The sequence below is a fragment of the Battus philenor genome, unplaced genomic scaffold (assembly GCF_028537555.1).
Source record: "Battus philenor isolate CCGP_79_NKW_IND1 unplaced genomic scaffold, ilBatPhil1.0.hap1 SCAF_2, whole genome shotgun sequence".
Classification (NCBI taxonomy): Eukaryota; Metazoa; Arthropoda; class Insecta; order Lepidoptera; family Papilionidae; genus Battus; species Battus philenor.
In genome coordinates this window covers 14,917,572-14,944,673 of record NW_027181682.1, presented here as the reverse complement: position 1 = coordinate 14,944,673, position 27,102 = coordinate 14,917,572, and the positions used below count along the sequence as shown (strand labels likewise).

Genomic DNA, 27,102 nt, shown 5'->3' with positions numbered 1-27,102 from the left:
TTATATCTTTGATCCTGTTTATTTTTGTTTTAAATCGTTTTATTGCTAGTTCCTTAAAAGACCTTAAAATCTAATGAATGTAATTGATCTAACAAAAATTTGGAATACGAATAACTCTATATAATTTTAGACAATAATCTGGTCTGGTATCTCACGTATGTACATATAATACCTGGCCAATATGTAGATGATCCAACTAATTAAGATGTAAATCCTTTGATGTTATTTGATTTCTACCGATGGGTATAAAAAGAAAAGAATGTGTTGTTGATTAAGAAATAACTTAAAAACATTTTCTAAATGATAAAAGTACTCCATGTTTGATTTAGATATTCAAACGAAAGATCTCTTTGATATAAAACACGATTTCAATTGAGCTTTCATTCCGTTTCTTTGTTGTTTAAACTTCAAATGCGATGTAGACAATATTCTACAGTATTCAATGGCCCTAAAGGTACAGTAAAAATGCAAGTGGAATGCATTTTGAATCTTCGTGCAGTAAGGCAGCGGAGATATTTGAATGTGCGGGTAGAATGGGCACTCCCACTGAGAACACCTGCGGTCTCTGCTTGCATTCCGGCGTCTGAGGAGCTAGCTTTGTAATGAAGAAGCATGTATATACCTTCCCGTACGCACTCATCTGTAGAGAGATGTGCTGATAGTTAAACTGTCCGATATTTGAGATAAAGCATTCTCGAGTACAAATTTAATTCAAAATATATTAGCTTTGATTTGTAAGGTTGTGAATTTTTTTATTCAATGCCGTTTTTTTTTAAATTTTTAAACTGTGAAATTTATATGACATACTCTTTTGGTTTTTGTAAATTGTTCAGTTATGAAACTAAGCAATGCTTGTCGTTGTTTTTAAACCTTATATATATACCAAGAGTATAACTGCGTCATTGTATTATTACTAAGTATTATAGCTAAGTCTTTATAGTTTGATTACTATAGGATATATTATTAGAAAAAGGGGAAAACGTCGGTGTAAGAGACCTAAATGAGCATTGGTATCTAGTTGAATATATATATATATATATATATATATATATATATATATATATATATATATATATATATATATATATATATATATATATATGAAGCTCATTCAAGTCTATCTGCATTGTAGTTAAAGTAATCCATTAAACGTTTAGATCATTAACGTGACTCTATTAGCATTCAACACTCTCTTCATGGGAAATAATTTCAATGCTTGCAATCTAATGGATTGTTCCAGTAACTTCAAATTATCATGGCATTTAAAGCGTTCCATGCTTTTTAAAACTGACCATAATTCATGATTCAGCAGATTAAGGTCTAGATTAGATGACGGCCGGGTTTCAGCTCTGATAGAGTACGAAACTTTCGATCACTATTACGCTTAGTTGGATTGAGCTTTATGACCCGATGCCAAGTACAGCTGGAATGACTCTTCTTAGTGATAGAACATGGTGTAGGTAACGACCATCACCACCTTCTCAGAAAAGTATCGGTTCTCTTTAACACACAACTCCACATTAACATAATAAAATATTTGAAACAAATTAGCGCGAATCATCAAAATCAGAAAATACAATAAATATTCGATTCAATAAATGTTTTTATTTTTATCGTAACCATATATATTGTCAGACTGTACTTATAAAATGTGTCAATGGATAGATTATTATATATAGAAATAAGTTTTCTAGACCAAAATTTCAAAAGGTGCACATGGCACATATTGGACGACGATCATTGCCTTTTTCCCCGAACATTGGCCATAATTTTCGAAATGCAGTTCTCTAAGCTATTGCCGGTTGCGCAGGAATTGTGTACGATATCGGCCGTCGTGGAAGCAGTAGTTATGTGGGCACGTGCCGCCATATTTCTGCGTCAGTTGCATTAGTACCGTATCGGTATTTGTAGTCCTACTGCAAACCCTCGTATCATTGGTTCCCTGCACTGGCCACTTGGCGCCATTTCCAGCGATATGCTAAAAGCATTTGCAGATTTATCACGTAACTACATACTCCTTTTTTTATTATATTAAGTATTTATAATCTTATTAATGTTTTTATTTTTTTGATTTTACAACAACTAATTTCATGTGAATGATAGCTATAGGATATACCATGTCAGATATGAACTGAAAACAACACTTTTGTGAATATGAGTTTATTGGATATGCCAGACAATTTTTAATAGGTCACGCGGTAAGAAAATAAACAAAGACACACGCGTTCGCCGCCGTGCTTGAGCTCTCACTAGAAGGATTGATGTTTGCGAGCAATTACGTCATCGCTGCTTGCAGGCACCGACGTCGTCGATGCTCCCTGGCTGCGCGCACGGCTCTGCGCTTTTCACCCGACCTCGTTAACGACAACTCCGCTAGATGACGTAGAGTAACAGACAACGGTTGCAACACATGTTCTTCGTCTTATTTTAGCTAGTCATAATTGATCATCTCGAAATATATTTACAACTGAACCGACGCATTGCATGTGCATGCGGCAAACAATGCGAATTACACAACTATCACCCCTAAATCACTCGACACGTGTTTCACCCCTTCACTGGGCATCCTCAGGAGTAATGTTACATCGATTAATGCCAAATACAGAGTCAAATCTTTAATAATGAAAGGTAAAGTGATTCTAGTATAGATTTAAGTATAGTTTAAATTTGCAACGATTATAATGCGTTGAATTGTAAGAGTGAGGTCGAATTTACTGTTCTTACTCATTTTTCTTAGCTTGCATATACATTAAATGTACGTCGGAAATAAATCTCAATGCAATGTCATCTAATTTTTGCCCCCTGTACCTCTATTTTATTCTACGTTTAATCATAGCATAAGTTTGTACATGTTGCAAAGCAGCTTGCTATAAATGTGCCATGTCCTTAACGAACACAAACTCGTGTCTGTAGTGAATTTATTTTTGTCCGAGCATCTTTCAGCGTCATTAATAACTTACACTCATACACAAACATTTAGTAACACTACAATGTATTAGTTATTATTTTTGTATAAATGCAATTAAGCCTATAAGACCAGGAATCAATTTTGATAACTGTGTGTTTAGCACTAATCGGTGTAACATAACTCCTGAAAATGCCCCGTGGAGGGGTGAAACACGTGTTGAGTAATTTGGCGGTGGCGGTTGTGTGATTCGCATTGTTTGCCTCATACGCATTTATCAGCGGGCTGGCGGGCGGTGCACTTTATTGCACGACTATCACTGCATGTGCGGAAGTGGCTAAATATTGGTCCTTTTCTTACTCAGGATGGACTTCCGCGAGGTGACGCCTGATTCCATTAAATATTTAGGAATCAATCATGTCATCCAGGGAGCAATGGAGAGTGCTAGATACGGCTTTACGCTGCAAAATCAAATTAGAAGCAAAAGAATCAAGGTCACCGACGTAGATTCGCCTGGACTGACAGTGGGTGGAGAATATTGCTGGGCTGGCCATTTGGACCAATAGACGCGGCGTGTGTAATCCCTTCATTAGGTGTACGATAGTTACAGTTGCGGTAAGTCGTTGTATGCAGGCAGCACAAGACCGAATATCTTTCACTACGCGTTGTACGGTTTTTGCTTTTTCAACTTTGTTTCATAAAATTTTATTTAATTTATAAACATGGTATAGATCTCTTTTTGACAACTAGATAACTACACAACTAACTCAGTGTAATGATATATATTTTAAAATTCAATCATGTAAATAATTTCACCTCTTTTAACTGACCGACAGGGCTTTCTGTTAAAGGTATTGGAAAAGTTTATTTTTATTATTTGTATTTCTGTCGTCAATATCTCTATTGTCCTTACTTTTTCTTAGCTTATGTTCAGATAAATCTATGTGTTTATACACAAAATAAAAACTGTGGACGACAACCAATATAATTTTAAGACACTTAAAAGTAAATACTCAAAAGGAAGACAGATGTGTGTGAAATGTTATAATATCTACGAATATAAATGTATCAAATTGGAGATCCCACAATGGGTACATTTACATGAAGTGACATTATCCGGTAGTGTACACCGCACCGTGGCGCTATCTGTGTAGCAACAGCTATGCTCCCGGTATAAGCTAGCGCCGAGCGCCTCAGATTTATCATTATGCTTAGAAAGGAACGCCCGGGATGTACTATAAACGGTTTCGTATAAAGATGTCTTCGACTCCATTAGACGGGTCGCATCCAGCTTTGTCTGAGCTCTTTGTTCGCCGCCAATTAGTCGCGAGTCGAGCTACCCCCACCGCACCTTCCTTGCTCACCCCTAATATTGCTTAATAGATTATGGCTTACCTACTCCGCTTAGCCCCGTCCTTTGTCTCGCAGCTGGAGCCGTTATTTCTGAATATCTCCACAATTTACAGAATTTCCAAAGGCTGGTCGGAAATGGAAAGATGGAATGTTTCCCGTTTAAAATATGTTCTCGGTCCGACGTAGTCGCTTCACGTTCCGTTTCTATTTTGTCTTTTTATACTATTTTATTTAGAAATATGTGCACGTACGTTCGTATTTATTTGTGTGGATATAACTTATGCTATGCAATGGGTTAATATTATAACTTATATTTTTCTTAAACTGATAGATAATCGGAAAGAAAAGTTCAATATTACATACGAATATTTAATAAAATCAGGCGTCACCTCGCGAAAGTCCATCTTAAGTAAGAAAAGGACCAATATTTAGCCACTTCCGCACATGCAGTGGTAGTCGTGCAATAAAGTGCACCGCCCGCCAGCCCCCTGATAAATGCGTATGCGGCAAACAATGCGAATCACACAACCACCACCGCCAAATTACTCAACACGTGTTTCACCCCTCTACGGGGCATCTTCAGGAGTTATGTTACACCGATTAGTGCCAAACACAGAGCAAATGTGCACTTTATTGCACGACTACCACTGCATGTGCGGAAGTGACTAAATATTGGTCCTTTTCTTACTTAATTGGATACGAAGTACAGAAATGCCTTTCGTTCGAGCACCTACTTCTGTTCACCAAGTATTAGTGTCCACTCCGGAAAATGCAAACTCCAGCGGCCATCTGTTCTGCCCGTATGCAGCCTACCTTATGCCACTTTATAATTTTCTAATCTATGTCAATCCTGATTCGATCTAGTTCGATTACACGTTTTGTACATAAAACGACAATGTTTTATCTATAAGTAGTAGTGTCCGGTGACTTAAAGCATCTTCCTCAGCATTTCAAATTAATGAAACCAAGGATCATTGTTCTAATTTCAATGAGAAACATTTTTTCGTGACATCTCATTTCTTTTGTACCTATTCACTGTCGTCGGCACTTCTGTCTAATGTTTCAGGGGCGCTGCCTTGTGTCGGACGATAAACAATATTAAGGGGCATTGTCTCTGTCTGATCATTTTTCACTTCGCCGAAGATGTATTTGTTCGCGGTGACGTCTGGTAATATAAATCAAGTGACTATGAAAGCGTAGGTCTGTTTGTACTTACATTAGTTTTACGTCAACGGCAATTAGTTTGGAAATAGTAAAGGTTAAAGGTAGTGAATAATAGAATTGTGTTTATTTTATGGAACGAAACCTTTATGATCCGCGTTTATATACGCTTTGTCAATAACAGCCCGACGAATAGCGGATCTTTTTATACAGTGTGATTGGTTATTAGTGTAATAACTTATGTATGTATAGCTCATTTATTAGCAAAAATGTGTAGGTATTACACCTATTTCCTATCACCCCGTATAAAGTGATTACCGTTAAATTATGTTACTTTTATATTTTAATGTAAAAGGCCAATTACTTCTAGTACTACAAAGTCTGCAGAGAAATATATTAAAAAATAATTATTTTAATATACAGTAATATTATCTTTTCGTTATTTATTATTTCTTAAACCATTGATTATATAGTGTGTACTATACATTAATTGGTAGCAAAAAAAGCTATGCTTTCACCCCTTTAAATGTTTTACGCATATTTTTAATCATCCTGTAATAAATGTTTTTAGTACCTGTTAGTGTATTACACATTTCAACTCCATTGTTGTTTTGTGTCCATTTTAATGCACTCGAATATAAACCTGCACTTGCTAATGTAATAGTATCCAAAATTTTTCTCATTTATATTTAATGCGTAAATGAAATGATTTCTTTTCACGCGAAGTAAAATCCGATTATAACGAAATGTTAATACATGATATATTTATTTCCGATATCGACATTTAGGTAAAGAGGGTCAAGATCTTCACGCTGGAGGCTGACGAGGGTGCGTGAAACGTTTGATGCATAAATAGGAAGGCCGAGGCAATCACGTAAAAGCCTGATATAGTCCGGCCACCTCGAACGATGGCACCGCGTAATGTTATATCTGATATTAAGTAACGACCACGACCCTTGCCTAATGTAACTGTAAGCGAACGCTATGACATTTCTAACAAAACGTACATGGTTTTTATAAATAATATTAATGTAAATTGCATCCGATTTTAAAATCATTTTAGCGTCAGTCTACGTTATCTTTTAATTTTGTTCCAATAATTATTTACTGTAATGATAGAAAATTTATTTTTAAGTCCAAAATTCAATATAAAGTATTTACTTCTAGGACGAGTTTATTCGATTAATTATAACAGACAAGACACATCAAAAGTCCATCCTCAAGCAACTTTAAATAAAATAGGAAATTACATCAACTCTCTGATTTGATTATATCAATAATTCTACTCCCTATTAGAAATGTACCTGAAGAAAGCAGAGAATGAAATGGTACGAATACATCATCAAGGCGTTTAAGCCGGAAATTTTGTATTATTATTACATTTACATATATTAACTGATGTGCATATTTTAATATAAGCCAGAAAATAAATTTCATCACAGCAGTTAGTGTTTAGACAAATAGATAAACATTGTTATTTCGTATATATCTTTTGTGAAATGTATCAATATATATATATATATATATATATATATAATCGTTATATTGGCGATGAAGTTTTTTTTTCTCAGATACCCTCGAAAATCTTTGTATTACATATTTAATGTTCATTTTGAAAAACATTCGTTTAAAATAAGTTATACTATTTCATCGATATTAGTTGAACTGTATTCTCTTTACAGATGCAACTCTCGTTAAAAACGAATGAAAAAATACTTTTAAAGCCATGAATACATCAATTGGAATATTCGATTAATTTCCACCATTGTCATTGTCTGCGTTCATTGAAATAGTTCTCGACAAAGTAAAATTCAGCGCGACAAATTGGTTTAAATGTACATCGCCCGACAATTTGGGTCGGCTAAATAAAAGCAATTTCGTATATGGTGTATACCTGTTTACACATGCGTTTGTTTCACTATGTGCGTTTATTTAAATAAATTTCCCGTTATCGTAGAAACTGTTCTTGCTTTTATATCACGTGGTTGTATGAAATGATGACAGTAATTATGACAAAATTAGTCTTTACTTATGTTGTGTTACACAAGCTTTTGTAATTCAAAAACACTTGCGTATGAAGTTCTATCTGGACTCGTACTAAGAAGCACTTCAATTTACTGCTATACATCATTCATTCCATTCACCATTCATTCATATATTTCTTAAATACCTATAACCTTTTCTGAATATAGTAAAATAACTCTATCTATTAGGAGCACCGGAAAGTAATGTCGCTTTTTTAAGTTAAATTCACATAACTACAATTTTTATAAGTTTTTATTTCGATTCGACTATATATTCATCTTCGTCATCAACAACCTTTTGCCATCTAGTATACAACGTCTTTCAAGTAAGCAATGAGCTACCAAATGACAATCAAATACCGACATGCGCAAAAACGATATTACTTTCCGGTCCCCCTAATATTTAAATGTATTTTCGTCTATTTATACTCCTTATATCTAGATTATCATTTTATTTATAAAATTATGAAAACTACAGGAGTTCAGTTAGTGTCTTTAATACTGGATTATTGTAATCTATATCACAATTAGACGGCTATTTTTAATATTTATATATTTTAATATATCAAAAATTAAATTATATATTTGTACACTGATATGGTTCATATGTGACTTGTCGAATTTATAATAAGTTGTCTATTACCGCCTTCGTTAAAAGATGCATAAGTATTACTATCCTAATGATAAATACCATTTTTGACCCTTCGCATTTTTACAATACATTTTTCGAAAATATCTGTTTTTGTTAAGATCTGTATCGAAGATATTAACGCCCATCTTCTTAGTTTAAAATTAAGATTTAGGTATATATAATGAAAAGTTTCTATAAATTTCGTTTTAAAAATATCTATAGTTCGTATGCGTTACAATCCGTTACATTATTGTCTGTTGATTCCGAATTGTCATTTTTATCAAATCGATTTGGCTACCGGACATGGCTAGGCTGGAAAAAATATAATCCATTACATTCTTAACGCTGACCAGTGTAGCGTTACTGCTGAGAGGCCTATGTCCAGCATTCTTAACGCAGATGAACTATATAAAGTACCGCACTGTTACGGATAACACGTATCTGTATTTCCGGGGAAAGCCTCGTCAATTTAAATATTCAACGTGAGTTGTATAATCTACATACACGTGAAATTATCCTAAGTTCGTCTCCGAACTTTGTAAGCTGTAACACGATTTATTTTATCGATCTCACAAATATAATGAAGGTACGAAAACTAAGTACTCAATACACGGGCCACACGTTATCCGTCTCAAATTAATACCAACCCTCTCAAATTCCGACAAAGCCCTCAAACTCCCGTTCTAATTTACTTAAGAAACACACACGTCGATATGCGGCGCCGTCTGAAAACCAACACTCGGCCGAACCAGTAGGTAGAAGCCTTTGTGATGCAAATACTTCATGTAGTGTTAGCGCTGGTGTCTGTCCCGGACTTCGGTGGTGCTGTACCTATGCAGTGGGATACTAGCAATTACGCACCTTTCGACAGCTTAACACAAACTTGACGGATCTTCTTCGAAAAGTGCTTGAGATATTATTTTATTTATTTACTCTTTATTGTACATCAACAGGACATAAAAAATCCAAAAAATAGGTCAAAAATAAAATCGCGATATCTTTCAAATAAAAAGCATTACTAAAAACAAAAATTCCTTGCTGTTTTAAATAGACGTTGTTCATTGAATTTTTTTTCATTTTATATTTGAATGACACTACCAAAGAGGTTACAACTTTTCTTACAATAAGGTTGTTGAAAATGTACACACTGACTTTTCACATACGACATATTACACCGGCCAACGAGAAAAAGAAAATTCTTGGTGTTTTTCGTAATGATTTAACACAATACACATACGAGCTATGAGGAGGGCGATGCTCGAGATTTCTCTACGAAATAAAATTAGGACTGGTTCCTTTAGATTCTGAAGTGGTCGTTTTTACAGCTACCTAAAATCCTTTACCGCCAATTGGCAGAGTTAGGTTCTGAAATTGAGGCCGCGGAAGCAGATACGACCATACGTGTCAAGCACGTTGGATACAGACGGTCTTATTGGATATATAAGGGGGAGGTCTAAGTCCAGTACTGGATGTCCTCCGGCTGAAATAAAATATGAAATGTACATACAATATTAAAATCTTAATCTCAACGAAGGTAGTAATTTAAACAATAATTGTTCGTTGTTTGTTAAACCTCTATATAATGTTGGCTTTAGACTGTCCGAAAACGCGTATTTAATTTTTACTGCTCATGATGTTACTCCGGTCTTTGATATAAACAGGCCTTTAGAAATTGTCGCAATTAGAAATCTCGTTAACCTAATAATTCCTTGACCTACGATCCCGTTGCAATCGATATAGTACCGCCTGCGTTATATTGCTTTGAAACTGATATAGGCCGTGCGATGGCACAACTTAGACAGCCTAGTTTACTGCTATATAAACGCACATATATGTACGTATATTTAAGAAGGGTCTCATTGAGTATGTGCGTTCTTTTGAAATGTTCGCCGTCTAAAATTATACGTATAATATTCAAACTCATCCAAGTCACGTAAATGCATACATTATCTGTGACGCGATCCGAGAAGAAAGACGCTCGGAAATGCCACCCTCAAATTCGTCGCCCGAAAACAGGGTTTAATATTAAAATTGGCTAAAACCGCGGACGAGTTACCACACATTCGTGTGTCCACACGACTTCGCAAAAGGTATAAAACGTTCGGGACACGTCCTGCGAGATGCGAGGGGTCCATGAGTTATGGCCGGCAGCGTTCCACGCCAGCCCTTGTGGATGGACGTTATTTATTTATTTCGCCACAGGTTTCAGAATACAATTTTTACTTTTCTTTTAAATAAATAATTTGGAACATGTCATACATTTTTCGACCATTAAAATTCGTCGAATAGTAATATAGATATCAAAAATAATCAATATGTAAATATACGTAGTATATTTTTGTACCTATATCAAGTTAAAAAAAATAAAATTATTACATTTTACCATGACAGATGTAAACATACGTACCGTTATATACTATAGAAGTTAAATAATTCAAATGACTTTTTATTCTTGATTTTTTTTAATTAAAAATCTAACAGTTACCCTTATTTATATTTACTGTCAAGTGTCAACGATATTTGGTGGTAAATAAAAACAATGCTTTGTATATTTTTTTCAAACTACTAAAAGGAATATTTGATATATAAATAAGCACATTAATAACAAGTTGCGGTTGCGCCCGGCATTTCTGATGAGGAATGTTACAAAGCACATAATATTCCAACACCGAGTGGGTAATATTTTTCCAACATTACATTTTCTTACGTTTTCTCCACGCCGCTCTCATCTCGAGTGAGTTAATAAATTACGGGCATGTGTTTGTAACATTTGTACAAAGGCTCAGGTGGCGTAGGCAGGACCATTCGGGCTGACGGAGCGAGCCAATCGCCTCGTCTATCGGAAAATTCTATTCCAATTGGAAGGACTGGCCCAATAATAGCTAATTTATTGTTTCTAAATATTCTTGTACCGAAGTTATATAAATTTCATTACAATTTTCAATTTCGTCTATTACCAAATTCGAAGAATTGCTGTCGACGGCCGTTACAACCTAAAGGTAAATTAGTGACCATCATAAGCCAGTCAATGCGACGTGGGTAACCTTCCCAATAGGATGTTGGATGCAGGCATCGCAAGTGTATTCCTTAGACTCCTCTATTCAGAGGTGGTCTATTGGATGATATAATGTTGGTTAATAGGTCTCTTTTGCAACACGCATTCTGGTTACGATTAACATTTTAATACTATAATTGGTAAAAAAAATCCACTCTTTATCAACGTATGCTTTATAATTGTAATCTTAGATAAACTTTTTCCGTATAATTTAAAATTTAAATATCATTCAAGTAATATTAAGTTTAGCGACCTAGAAGCTAATTAAACAAAATGTATGCTCGTTATGATAAATATAATCAGTTAAATCTTATTATGATTTCAAAACTCAGAAACATAAAATAAAAACCAATCATATTATATCACACCATAGTATGATATTACGTTTAGAGCTAAGAGTGCTTGGAACTATATATCGTACGTTTTATGACATCATCATAATTGTTCAGCCGTAGGATGACCATTTTTGGACATGGGTCTACCTTGTAGTTCTCCGATATAACCTGCTGGAAGCGGTCTGCATCCAGCGTCTTCCGACAACCTTAAGTATTATTATTTTTAAGGCGTATTAAATTATTATAGCGATAGTTTAGCGGTGGAGGACTGAGACTTGCGATCGCGGATCCTATTCTCGAAATACAAACTTAGATAATTCACACTTTGTGCATTAATTATAGACGATTGCAACTAATCACAAACAAGTTTCCAGAGGATAGGCAGTAGTGTGCTCTGCGTACAATAATACCACACTGCGATCGCCAACTCGCCTCTTAAGCGTGGCGATTATGGTATATTCCCCATAGATATCTTTGGATGAAGCCTAAATCTTGAAGTTGTTGTCTATGGGCTGAAGTCCCGTTTTTTTTTTATCTTAAACCCCGTGGCATCTTGAAAATTAATTATTTCTGTGTAGTTATTAAATGGACTAGAAATCTATAAAAATAGCAAGGTTTTTGAAATTTTCAATAGTATATAACAAGCTTAATAATTCTAAATAGTTACTTGCTATTCTGAGTACAAATTGTAATTGGACAAAGCTTCAGATTCAGCTGTAGGCATAGTATAAGACAATGGTAATACAAAAATAGTTACGAATGAGGATTCAGTTTATAAAAAAAACTTTCACTTTATTTTCGATTCAACATACTTATTCAAGTATTATTTTACAATTTTCTATATTAATTTTGCTATTGTTTCAGAGGTCCGGAGCAGACAATCTACTTTCGCATAGACAAAACTTCAGAATGTCAAAGGTAAGATTTTTTTTCTAATTTAGCGCCACTCATTTGTATGTCTTGTTCGTTCGACCCATAAATCTTTTCGTGTTCGCAAGTAATTTAAATGCAGTAACTTTTAAGGCGCAATAAAAGCGGGCCTTGCGAGTAGGCGGCTGACGTCTCGTTGATAAAGGTCACGAGAGACCAGTGTAGTATAAATAAAGCCTCATTTCAAATTCATTCCCGTCGTCCTCTGCGGCTTGGGCCGGTCCGAACGTGGCCTATATTTCCTCGTTGACGGATTCCTAGTTTTACGATCCGAATGGAACATCGGCCGGTTCACGCATAAAACTCAAGAGTCCAATATCGTGCCATCTGGACTGTTGGAGGGCGCTAAAGACGGGGTCTGTGAGAAGGGGGCAGTTTTCATAAAGAGCCGAACGTAACGCGATCAGAAGAATAAAATACTTTCTTTACGACTGTGACGTCATAAGCGCTTACCCTATCTGTCGTCTCTAATTATGTACGTCTTCGCTTCGTCGGGCACGAGGAAAGTTTTCACGTTTATCGTATGCTAATAGAAAATTTGAAATGCGCTTGTTGGAATACTTATTGTTTTCTTTGTATTAAGGACTTTTAAGCCAAAAATAAACTAATGATTAAAGATTAAAAGCATATTATTTACCAATTAAATGTAAAATACTAGAAACAAATCTATTTGTGGGTATATATAACCTGTATATATAAAAATCTATTCCTTCAGGAATATAATTTATATAACCTGTGGTTATTTTACTACCTTCAATACTTTTATATTTCATTGTAAATAAGGATGCATTTGCAAAGTTTCGATTGGATAGGGTCTTAAAATTTCTTTTAATTATTATTTTCATGTATCTTCTTTTAGCAATTTTAATAATATTTCATACTTTTCTTCTTTCTTCTGTTGCTTTTGTCTCCCTAAAATTACGTCACGGTTTTTCCTTAAATTACCACGTTCCTATTATTTTTTGTTTGTCAATATTATGTTTTAATTTTAATTCGCGTATGACCCGATAGTAAAACACAATACAAGTGCGATACAATAAAAATGAGTTTCGTCTGGCTGGCAATGTGATGCGCATACTACTCGTGGTCGTGTTTACTGCGCCCGTTCCGCGGGGTGGTTCTCCTAGCCCGGCCGCGTTGGGCTCGGCCCGCAAATAATAAAGAGTAAAACAAAGGGTATAAAAGACGGAGCACAGAATTTACGCGGCGGCACTGCGGCCAACGGAAACAGAATGTCGGACTTGAAATTTCGGGCCATTTTTGTCGGACAAACTTTGGATGGCCTCCCTTCCTGACTTGCCGGCTCTCCTATGCCGTTAAGTCTCCGCGGTTTGCTTTTATTTGAATTTATTATAATAATTTCCCGAGTGGATTATAAACGAAAAGGTGAAACGGTGGCGGAATTTATGTTTCTTTTTTTACGTTTCCTTCCATTCCGCTGTCTTGTTATGGCCGTATCGTCGGGAAATAAAAAACGAAACGTGACCTAGATTAAATAAAAAAAATTAAACTGAATTTTCGTTATAATCACGTTTTGCTCGCGACTTCATTTCAGTTTTACTGTTCCTTTATAACTGTTATAAGTTGAATGAACAATAAATAATATTTTTTTATATTAGGTAGTAACAAAACGAGTTGATAGATTAAAAAAATATATCGGTCCAAATATTAACACACTAATTTAATATATTAATATATACGTCTGCATAAAAATAGCTACACGTAAATTCTCTTAATTTGCAATATTTTTAATCTATATTAACAATTTACATATGGCGGGAAAACTTTCCCGCGTAAACAGCACTACAAAGACGCTAATTGGGTAATTTGTCAAACGTACGTTTTCGAACCTTAGACCTGCTGCTTTGGTTCGCGGTTATTGAAAATTGTTTAGTCTGATATAAAGGGTGATGGGATATAAATATAAAAAGGAATGAATATGTAGCTCATTTATCAGCAAAAGTATTTAACGTATTTACGTGCATATAAAATAATGTATAAATTTATAAATATTTTTTCTCTATCATGCACTTTGTTATATTTTTGTGTGTTTTTCGGTTTGTAAGGACTCGCACAATGAGTTTTATATTATTGATTATATCAATCTAAATAATCAATATTAGAGAGTTTGTAGTATAGTGGTTTGATATCCTGGTCGATGGAAAATCATCGACGTCGTCGTTTCAGCCCGTAGACACTCACTGCAAGACGTAGGCGTGACCCGAAGATATCTATGGAGGTTTACCATAATCGCCACGTTTGGCAGGTGGGTAGGCGATTGCAGTGAAGGATTATGGTTCGCAGAGGATGCTGCTGCGCATCCTTTGGAAAGGTTTATGAGCTGTGGCAACCCTATGCAAATAATACACAATGTAAATTATATAAGGTTGTATCCCAAGAATCGAACTTTTCAATCTACCGCTTTTTTCTCCGGTATGTGCACACTGATCACAAACGATGATTTTAGTAACGAAGCTCCTCGGTAGGTTTGGCCCGAGTCGCCACTAGGTTTTTCAAAAAATTATAATATTTTTTTCAAATATTTTTTAAAAATATTTATATTTTTTTCGGATTCTGAAAACTAGTCAGAAAAAAAATTGTAAAAAAATAAGATGTAGTCACACCTATATTCTGGATCTATATGGTAGATAAGTTCTCTATGCATCTATTACTCTATGAGGTGTTTTATGTGCCAACAGTTGGAATCATTATCACTGTGATGACAAAAAGATAGTAAAGTGGCCGTGCTTGTACAATTTTTAAACATCAAATTTACTTATAACAGACAAACAGATAACTACAAAAACGTGTTAATGGTTTTCGACGATCGGAGGGCACCGTTAAACGGCAGTTAGGTGCTAATTCGCAATCTCCATGCGGCTACAGTCCCCGAATGTCAAGCGCAGGTTATAAGGCCCGGCGGAGGTCGGATATTAGCAAAGGCACTAATTAAACTGTCTTTAAGGGTTATTGCCCTCAGGCGATCGACGCGAAAGTGCCGTCAAATACAATTGAGGCTTAATTCACCACAATTTGTGTTGTTCTACGAAAAAAGACGTATACTTTATAACATGTATGTATTAACTCATGTATGCGTATGGTAACTCACGTATAAGTACTCATTGATAGAAATTTAAATCAAATGTAACTCTCCGGTAATTACATATTTATATATAATTTGTATATACGTGAATTTCAAACGCATCTTAGTCTGAGAAACACTCAGACTAGTACAGGAGAGACAAGATTTTATATATTTTTAAATTTCATGCTATATGAGACATTTCTGGCAACACATTTCTGTCGAGTCACGTGTCCGATTTCAAGTTCAAAGTTCAAGTAAATATGTACTACGTTTGAAATCTAAATGCGATGATTCAAACACTTTAAATTAAATATAGATTGGCAATAATTGCTGAAAACCCTTTCTCTTCTGGTTACCTTTCTTTAAAATAAACCTGAACTTTAATTTACTTATAATTAACTATTATAGGAATATCGTAGCAATACTTATAACCTTTTAACACTATACACATGTGTGACGTCTTGCGGATTCGTCAACAATTCAGTGTAAAGTTTTCATTTCTGGAAATAAAAGGTGGCCTTGTATGTTCCACCGAATTCAAGAACCGGCGACGTTTGTGAGGGTTCATCGAAATTAGTTTCTCTTGCTCCCGTTGAAGTTGGTGAAATGATTTCTTTGTGCTTTTCTATGCGCTTCGTTTATATGTGACGAAGCGAATCCTATACTGCATTACTGATAAACAAGTTTTATTTATTATCATTATGTTAGGTTGAAAGTTACAAGAAAGTGTTACATGTTAAATACAAGAGTTGGTCTAAGTTTCTACAGACTACTTAGATTATAGCCGTAATAAAAAAAAGTAACTCATTGTGCCCATTGTAAGGATTAACTTGTCCTATGGGCACCAGAATGATTCAAAATATTATTGTTTACAATTCACAAACTAACGAAAATTTTGAAGAAAAAAAGTAAAAAGTGCGTATAGGAATATGTAAACTGTGCAAATGTATTTCAATAAGTTGTTTACGAGTGTAACTAATATAAATAGGATAGCCATATTATATTTCAGTCCCAGGACAAGTTAGTAACATTTCGAGAAATATTACGTTCGGCATATTTCATATTATTACCGGAACATAATAAAGGATATAAATAAAATCGCTGGATAATTTATTGTATTTTTCGAAATAATGAGAATATATGTTTTGTAATAATAATCGGGGCTCTTTTAAAGTTCTTGAGTACGACGCCCTTGTACAAGGTGGTGAGACGACGTTGTTAAAATCGTTGTAAGACGTTCGGTGTAGACCACTTCCAATCGGCCTTATTTGAAATCTCCGAGGAAGACCTGTGTCGAAAGGTTCTTTGTTTTTCACATTGTAAAATTTACAACCTATATAAAGATTTAATTACTAATTTTTAGAATCTATTTACATTAAAACTACACCCGTCTATATGCTGAACAGATAACGAAAATCCTCTTTGAAATGTTACACTACCATTTATAAAGCTACTCACAAAAAAAGAACGCCAACAAAAATCTCTTTCAGTAGCGAGCACAAACAAATGTTGCTACTAAATTGATGCGAAGTAGATTTTAAACTAGTTTTATTTGTCATGTGCGGAGTTACGTCGCAACTGAGATGAGTAATCCGGGGAGAGGTAAACAGGGCGGCAGAGGGGACGAGAGAGGCGCGCGGGGCGAAGGCAGCCGCTAAAAACGATTTGCGACTGAGCGTGCGCCCTCGGAGATATTTTGTTACGTGCAGAATAAAAAAAAAACCTTACAATACTTTGTTTCGAGATTGCATTTCGACTTCACAGTTTGCGTTCATTCGGGCGCAAAAACAAAGATGCGACGGCTGTAAGAAATACACTTTATAGGCATGACTTCGGCGCGTTCTGATGTGGGTTCACCCCTTCAGTATAGCTGTCGTGTATATATACATTTTTATTTCGTAGACTCCCAATAGACGTGTAGCCTTACGTTTCTGAGTTGTGACTTATGTTCGTGGATTGCGGATTCGATTCCCTATAGACTTTGAAAACATCAACCTGAAAGATAAATATCATGTTTTAACTTCCTTCTTTACTTATTATTTCTTAATCTGACACTTCGCCTTCTTACTTAACCCCATACTTGACTAAAACCATGAAAGAAAGCTACGATCATAAAATAATTTACTGTTTTGTGCTTCTCACAAATCTGCCTTCGATTATTGTTCTTTTCCTGTCCTAAGCGTTCTGCTTCTTCTGAAGTTAGCAAACAATTGTGATTTGAAAAAGAAACCTCGCGACCTGTAAGCGGAGTAACTTTCGGAACATCTAACTTCTGATTATATAGTATAGCTATATCTGTATGTGTAATTTCTATCAGATGTAACGCATGTGTATAAATGTATATATTTTATTATTCACATTTACACACCTTCGTTATGTTTGTACTATATCAGGTTGACCTGTAGATTATTACAAAAAAGACGAATAGCCTGATAAAACGTAATCTACAGAGATAGTAAAATTTTATTTTACGATCCTTAATAAAGTTTTTTAATCTTTAGAAACTTTAATCGTGACATCCCTGCTTCTACTATACATATACTGGAGAGAAGGTAATAATTTATTAATTAATTAATTTATTCATTAATACTTATCTGCATTTATTACGGACTAATTTTATAACTGTTTATTGTAGTTGTAAAGTCAGTTGAAAATTGTTTTCATTAAAAAATTCTCTTCTCAGAGATATATTACTGCGCAGCGATAATTTTCAAATATATTTAACAAATGTATAGTTCTCCTTTATTATAAAACACGTTTATCAACATTTTCACTACCATAACTGTACAAACATACCGATCTAATTCCCTACAATAATAACCAACCTCCTAATCTTGTATATTCACGTACCGCTAAACTGTAACCGTTACTTGTGTGCGTGAACGCACACATTAACGTTACAATGTTGTTACACAGTTTGTTTATATTGTCGCATATGCTGCATATAAACCAAGTGTAACATGACTCGGATCTCTCCAGTGTTTATAACATTAATGTATTGAAGTCATATGCCTTGCTACTTGGAGTATCTATTGAACGCTTTCAAGTGTTTCATGGTTCACGGTGCTACTGAGAGCATTTTATCCTTTATCTTTATTTATACAAACAAAAATTAGATTAAAATATTTTATAACACAGTCCTATCTATCCGCATCTATGATAGTGATGCTGGGTGAATTTTGAAATTAAAGCCTTTACAAGTTCCTCCATAATTTCGTCTACCTTTCACATAGTTCAGCCAAGGCATATCAAAATTCTAAAACAATTCACAAGTAAATATCATCTAATCATCACTTCAGCCATAGAACGCCTAGGTCTCTACATAAGCCTTCGCCACTACTAGTATCACTACTAGTATACTAGGATCAATAGAAAGCGGTCTTTTTAACGCCGCCAGAAGACGTTATTAATAAGGTCGACAAATTAACATTTATGTGATCGTCCTACGCTGCACTTGCCAGTTCTTGGTCTCCACTCCAGAACCTTAAGGCTGCATTGGAATTTCACGTGACGTCACTAATAAATTCTTAGTATTCTTGATTATGACGTCATTCTACCGAATTTGTAACAAAGTATTTGAAATTGTGCGATCATTACAAAGTTCCAGCGGCCATTCGAGCCACCTCAACCCACAAATGGGCTAAATCGGTTACTGTCATTCATTCACAGATCTTCCCATTCTTAATTCAATCTCGTATAAATATCTCGAACATAGCCTACTCCATAGTACATTGAGGATCTATGAGCTTGCCAATGAGATCACAGTTCAGTAAATCAATTACTCCAATAATAAAACTTGCATAATTACGTAACATACTAAAATTTCTTACTGCCATTTATAACAGTATCAATCTGTTACCACATTCGTAACGTTCTCCAGTCGTTTTTTTCCATAATCTCGAGCACTCGGTATTTAATTAAAAATCTCACTATCACTTCATCAATTTCGTAGGCGTCAGCTGAAATGATTCAGGTTTGTCTAATTAACTATCCTACACGAAGAACATGCAAGATAACTGTTTGGATTTATCAGGGCTGCCGATGCATACAAAATGTATTATTCTTACCTAGATTTGTAAGGAAATATCGTGTAGTTACGAACAATACGTTAGGACACTAGCTTGCTTACATCGGTAGAAATTAGGTCCAATACTAAAAATAATTCCCTCTGAACTAATGGTAGAGCTGTGATATAAAAAAAATCTGTTGTTTATCTTGTCATTGTTGCCAACCACTAATCACATTCATCTGATTTTATTTTGTTTCACATATATGAACGAACTTAGTGCCCCAATCTTTCTGTCAACCTTGTGTGGTGCAAAGTTAGAATGTAGTAAATGTAATTTTTATAAATAAAAATAAATATACAAACAACCTATTTATACATTATTAATAATATATGAAACTATGAGCCCGTCCCATTTTTTTTAATTGTTTTCTATTATTGGGAACCACTCGTTCACCCCTATCCTTGGGAGGTACAGGGCTTATACAATTCAAAAATCTTTTCACTTGTTTTTGTATTTTTTCTCTCTTTTTTCCGTCATACATCCCTTAATTTTTCTTCACAATATCGCACATTCCTCTTGTCCGTACAATATTAAAATAAATATTTAATGGAATCAGGCGTTACCTCGCGGAAGTCCATCCTAAGTAATATTGGTAATATTGGTCCTTTTCTAATATTGATCATTTCCAATACACATTTTTTAGTGATCATAGCTAACAGCATTCTTCAAGACATAACTAATTAAAGAAAAATCTTAAAAAAAAATTAGTTAATAACTTAGTCGTACCAAATACGATGTAAAGTGGACCTTCTATTTTCACATATAATTTGTTTTTTAAGTGTATTCGAAAATAGGAAAATGTAAAAATATATAATTTAGGAACTGATTCAAAGTATATATTAATCAAGATTACATTATTAACATTAAAACTTAAATAGGTATATTAAGTGATTTTTGGTGCTTTCTTTAGTTCACGGACATGTAAACGCAGCTTAGAGACTTCTATAGGGAGGACAGAGGGCCTTGTTAAGGATGACAGGAGACATTCGATGTTTCAAACCCCTTCCAAACAATCCTATTGGAAGTCTATAGGTATCTATAGGTATTTGTGTAAAAGCAAAATATAAAAAGAACTAAATTAATTTACATTCCTAAAAAATTAAAATCATAGACGGAGCCATAGTATTCTCTCTAACAAGAGTTCTTCGATCAGTTACTTTACTTCTTTATCTATTACATTTAATGTTTTCTTACAATATAAATGGCAGATAATATATATAAACCTGCAGGTTTACTATAACCTGTGACAAATTAATGATAATTAAAAACCTCAGTTGGTGAACCGACGACAATTAGGGTCGTGGAGAGTCGCTGGGAGTCACTGGATACGGGTAGCGGATGACCGGATTCGACCGATTGGACTGCTGCCTAGTATCATAAGACTAACGATACATATACATATATATCTTGTGTTAAATGTGTATGTTTGTGTGTATGACGATCAAATCTGAATATGCTAAGTTCTGTTAGTGATCTAAGTCGCCAGCCCTTGTGCGCACGAATGTCGGCGCGAATGACTAGTCAAGATAAAGGTGCTGACGCGTAGCCAGCTCCGCGTCCGCCGGCGCTGCACAGCCGGTGTAGATATCTCTAATTATGAGCCGCCATCTATAAATTACTCAGACAAATTGCTGGGCGGCGATAGCATCGCTTCTATCTGAACATTTTTGTTAACCCCCGACGCCGGTTCATTCATCAACCCGATAACGCGCGTTTACGAACGCTTTGAATAAACACGCCGCACCTTTTTTTTATTTTTTCGAAAAATCCGGGGAAAAACTCATAATTTAACGCTTCCGGAAAATGTTCGTGGTATTACATTTAATTAATGTGTATTTTTAATTTCGAGGAAGGTAAATAGCAGGGCTGTGATTTAGTTTTAATTTTTAGGGTTCGGCTAATCCGAAGGCTCTATCGACCAACTAAGATCTCACAATGATTACCTGCGAAATATATATAAACATATATACGTCAATATATATGTATCCCAAAATTACATATCCTATTTCACATGGTCACGCCATAACTTGTAAACTATTTTACCAATTTCACTCATCTTTTTTTAAGTCTCCGAGCACTTTGTAGAAAAAAAAATCATAAAATATCATGACTATTGAACCATCGCACATATGTCACATCATGGTCTGCAAGTTTGTATTGTCCCTTAACAGCACAGCGGTATCGGTTAATATTTATCTAATTATTTTATTTATTTATTTCACATTTAGAAATAAAGCGATCACTCCAAATTTTATGACATTTTTTATTGAAATGCATCTGGCAAAAGACTCCTGACAGTACAAAATTTACCATGAAAACGAGAAGTATTTTTTTAAATATCGTTATTAACTTAAGAAGTCTATTCCTTCGTGTCAGGTTGTGGCCATTGTTTCCTCAATGGCAACTGTCCGATCAAAGAAAACTAAAACCTGTATCGTTTGGCAGCCCCAAGTGCGATAACTCAACAAGAAATCTCCGATTTGCCGCTTGAGAGAATAAAAATGTATTTAATTGACGTGAACCATCGTTCTGCGAATCTTATATTGTCTCTGGACCCCCGGTAGTTCCCTCCGTTACAATGCAACTAGCGCCGAACGAATGCTTTTCGAATGACGCTAGAGAGTGCTCGGTTTTGTTTGCATAGATCAATACACGAACAGACGCTTCACTATTATGAAGCAGGTAAATCTTCGATCATTTTATATTGACAATAAATTATGTTTATTTTTATCTCGTACATTATTTTATAGTTTTAATACATAAGAATTTTATAATTAAGTACAGCTAGTTATAAGCTATTTTTAACTTAAAGCTATGACGTTTTCAAAAACGCTGCGATTTAAAAAGAGTCCATGACAAACTAGATTTTTTTTGTGGTCATATTTACAACATCTTTGATACAGTATCATAGTAATTCTCTCGCAAGATTTATTATCAATTGAAAATCCTTCTCACTGTAATAGGATTTTTTACAAGTTCAAGTACAATTTATTTTGTAATACCGTGTATAGTTAGTTGTCAAGCCTAGGTAAAAGTATGACTTGGTTATTTTTATTTCCATTGCTCAATTTATGAACATCGCTGTTTAATTAAATTATATTAATTTATTTTATATTATTTTTATCATTGTAAGCTTCATAAATGAGATCAAAGTGACGGTGCCTCTGTCGGGGACAGGGTGGAATAACGTATTGGTAGTCATTAGGCTAGCCATCGATCACTTTAAAGTCTACTTAGTCTCTATCAATAAGTTACTCTGTGTTAGGATCTCAAGGGATCACGCATCTGTCGCAGTAGCGCCCCTCGTGGCGAGGTAAATGGCTCGCCGCGACCCTCCTGACCCTCCGGCACTCTGGCAGCGTCCTCGATAACGAATCCTTCATGACCCTAAACGAAAGAGTGAGGGCTCCACGAAATGCATGTATTTACTTAAACTCGTCCCTTTTCGTTGGATAAGGCCCGTCTTTACTCATGTATTGGCACGTTAATAATTTATTTCGTTGCAATTTAAAAATAATTCGAGTGATGGATTATCACCAGTGTTTCGCGAGTATTTTCCATTGATTTATTTTTTCTATACAAATGGAAATTTGATGATAGAATATTTGAAAACTATTTTAATGCGCGCCGAATATGCGGTCAATTGTATTATTGTATTTATTTCAGAACGAAATTTGCGGTAATGAAGCTTTCAACCGACTGTGGGAAATTTGTTTTTCGATTCATTGCGAATTTAATAAAACACAAACAATACACGATTTATTATTGTAATACAAAAATACTTTACACAATTGTGATAAGTTTAATGGGTGATATATTTGAAGTAGACAACTTCTTATTTGAACGATATTACGGCAAGTGATGTCGTTTCAACCCATAGACGTCTGCTGCAAGATACAGGCCTTCCCCAGAGATATCTATAGAGGGATATACCATAATTGCCACGGTATTGAGGCTGTCCATCCTCTGGAAACTTGTTTCTGAGCAGTGGCAATTCTACATAAATAACGCAAGTGTGAATTATATATAAGGTTGTATCCTGGGAATCGCCACCTACAATTGCAAGTCTCAGTTCTCTACCACTGGGCTATCTCTGTTCACTACTATAACGTCAATAGGTTGAACTAATACTTTAACATTGTTTTGTTACTAGTAACATACCGTGTCGTGTTGTATGTCGACATCGAACATAAAAAAAAATTGTTTATATTTAATAATTTTATGAGATTTTATTGACGTCAATCTGTTTGGTTTTTTACACGTCTATGAAACAGTATGTTTCTTCGCGACTTATTTAGAAGTTTAAGTTACTCTTTTATAAATTTTCTTCGCGTTTTATGATATAAATAGTTTCACCTACCCATATTAATTTATCTTTGCACCGCCCAAACAGTTAGCTTGTAGAGAATGCTTTCAGTATTAAGTTCGCCGTTATACATAAAATGTGTAATAAGTATTTAAATTAATAAATAAATGAAAAGTAAAATTACTTGAAATTTAAGACGAGGAAAAGTATTTTGAATTATTTTTGCGTTATACTGTTTAAAAAGATATATGCCTACTATCATAAAGAAGTTATGTAATGGAAGGTGTAAAGAATTTTTGGTTTTGCCTGATTTATAATCCTTTTACCTTTAGCATTATTAAGAAATGTAAATACTGGATATCGAACCGGTATATGATTGCAATTATTAGCAACTAAACCACCATGAACCAAAAAAAAAATAACAAAACAAATTATCATTCCAATTATAAACAAGTACGTATTGTATAATCTTATGTATAGATATCATTCCCGGTCAAAATAATTGTCAATGATCCAAATAGAAGTTTCCCTTACATACAATACATGCAATATTTACAACAATTGCACGTGTTTACACGTCGACGTCTACAAAGGGGTCGAAAAGAAAGGGGCTGAGTGATTCTCTAACGAACCCTCCTGTATAGACTATCCCCAAGGCGCAATACTTCCATTTATTACGTTACGCCAAACGCTCAACTGAAAAACAACGTACATCTCTTGCCTTGCACAGATGTGCATTGCTCCCACATATACAATACGAGCTATGTACGCGTAGCAGAATCAATATTGACGCGGTAAGTTAACGCGGGCAGTTACATAATAGTCCCACAGGAGCGACCCATATTTGATCGGACTTCTGTATTAGATTAGAACCTTTGACTGCGTCAATAGGAGACATATATGTATATACATTGTCTTGTCATATCTTACATTTTTATGCTATCTTACATTGAACAGTATTTTTATTATGTAACTTAAACATTGAAACGGTATTGAGAAAAATTGTCTGTAAATTCTATATTTTTCGAAATCACGCGACAATAAAACAAATAGTTTATTCGAAACTGACCTTCTATAATGTAGTAACACACGTTGAACAGTGGTAGAAGATTGAGACTTGTGATCTTAGATCGCGGGTTCGTGATTCACTTTTTTGTGAATTAATTATTTAGGGTTGCCACTGCTCACAAACAAATGTTCAAAGGATGGGCAGCAGTGTCCTCTGCGCATCATAAATCCGCATTACGATCGTCAACCCTGCCTGTCAAACGTGGCGAATATGGTATAAGCCCCACGAATTTCTTTGGGTATATGCCTCCCATGCCTTGCAGTGGGTGTCTTTGGGCAGAAACGACGAGTAACACTCAGGCCAGATTTTAAATTAAAAAATATGCTATTTGATCGTTTTCCTTCAGTTTGTGTGCGATTTAGTATATCCTTACTGGTAATTGAATTCTCTACCTTTGATGTTATACGTCCTAAATCCTAAACCACTTAGCCATTATTGTTTGTGTATTATTATTTAAAAAGACACTTAATCTAAAAAGTATCGGGTTTAATTATGATAAAAGGATATTTTTCGTATAATTAAAAAAAATGTGTTTACATCAATTCAATAAGTAGATTAAAAACGAATAGGACTGGTTGCATGGATTATAAATTCAAAAAGAGAATATCACTTGATAAAGCGATTTTTCTCTCAATTTTTAAAAACTTACCGATTATGCTCCAGATTATTTATATTTAATACATATAAAATATAATCTGCGGTATTTAGCAATATATCAGCTTAATTGAATTATAAATTACATTTCTCGTCTTTATATTTATTTATAAAAAAGAAGGAACTTTTATTAATTAACGTTCATATATGGTTATGCGTGTTTCGTTACAGTGTTTGATTTTGTAACCGTTCAAAAGCAACTCTAATACAAAATAATTTTTTTTATTAAGATTTTACATATAAATTCGTTCGTCGTAAATGAGATGAATAAAGTAACTGAATTTTTTTCCGTGATATTATCCTTCCGCTTGCAACTAACGTCCGCGCCAGAGAAATTTACTCGGGCGTGTCAGCGGGCTAAGTGCGTGTGACGTAACGCAGATCACCGTCGGCTGTAACATGACGAATGTTTATATTTAAGAGGGTTACACGTGTTATGCAGCGGCGGGGTCGATGACCCGCCCTGTCTAAACTTATTAAATAACAAAGGGCGGCGCGGCGCGTTATTTGCGGTCGGCAACTCGATTTTAATGCAATATTTCACGGCGAGTGCATCGTGCATGCGGTCGGTGGACGCTCCGATGTGCAGCGCGAATGCCGTCCGCCATAAATCTGAATTATTACGTTCAATTTTCCGTGTGTCAACAAAAATATAATTTCATTCGGCTGGGGGAAATTGGGATGAAAATTGGTTATTTACTCCATTATTAAAGCTTTTAGCGAAATGAAATATAAACAATGCGCGCGGAATTGGCCGCGGAGGCGCACGTTGTCGACGAGCAAGAGAAAACATTTTTTTACATACATTTACGTTTCGCGGAACGTTGATTGTGAAATTTTTAATTAATATATGTTTACCTTTCTAAAAAAAAGTTTTTTTAGCTTAATGAACACAGGTAATAAATACAAAATAAAGTAATTTTTATAATTATTTGAATGAAGATTTGATAAAACATTGCGTTGCACCCGTAAAACTTTTCAACGTCATATTTTTTTAGTATTTTATAACTCAGCATTGTTATGACAGCTCTGTATTGCCACAAAGGGATGAACTTATCAGCTTTCCAAGGATTTAACGCGCGGGTACATCACGTTATAGGGAGATGCCGGAAACGGTGTTCGCAGCTAACGACCCGCGTAGCAGGTTAAAGAAAATCTCTATGCAACGTTACATTCACCTTCACCCATCAGACACCACTTCCTAAATAACCAAAATTAAAATAATTCTAATGTTGCCTTGGAATCCTTTTGCAGAAATCAGGTAATATTTGCTTTTGAGGGGCGTAGTTCTTTCAATAGATTATAGAGAGATTTCTCTGTTATAAAAAACGAATTGAAATTATTACTAGTTTTTTCGTTGACTAGTTTGAAGTACTTGTTGAACGTAGTTGTGAAGTTCTTGGATATTTTTATTTCTAAAGGAAAAGAAAATAGTCATCATTTCATGCCATAGACGCCTACTGCAAGGCCTAGTCATCCACCGGAAGATATCTATGCCCCCATATATACCATAATCGCCGCGCT

General features: G+C 34.8%; 1 protein-coding gene across 1 annotated transcript in view; it reads left to right on the top strand.

Moving 5' to 3' along the window:
* Window positions 1-27,102, top strand: part of LOC137922125 (carboxypeptidase N subunit 2-like) — a 268,323-nt gene that overhangs the window by 86,865 nt on the left and 154,356 nt on the right. Inside the window, exon 3 of the mRNA XM_068765007.1 lies at window positions 12,329-12,382. Coding sequence (XP_068621108.1) covers window positions 12,329-12,382 — 54 coding nt within the window. The remainder of the gene's footprint in view (window positions 1-12,328; window positions 12,383-27,102) is intronic.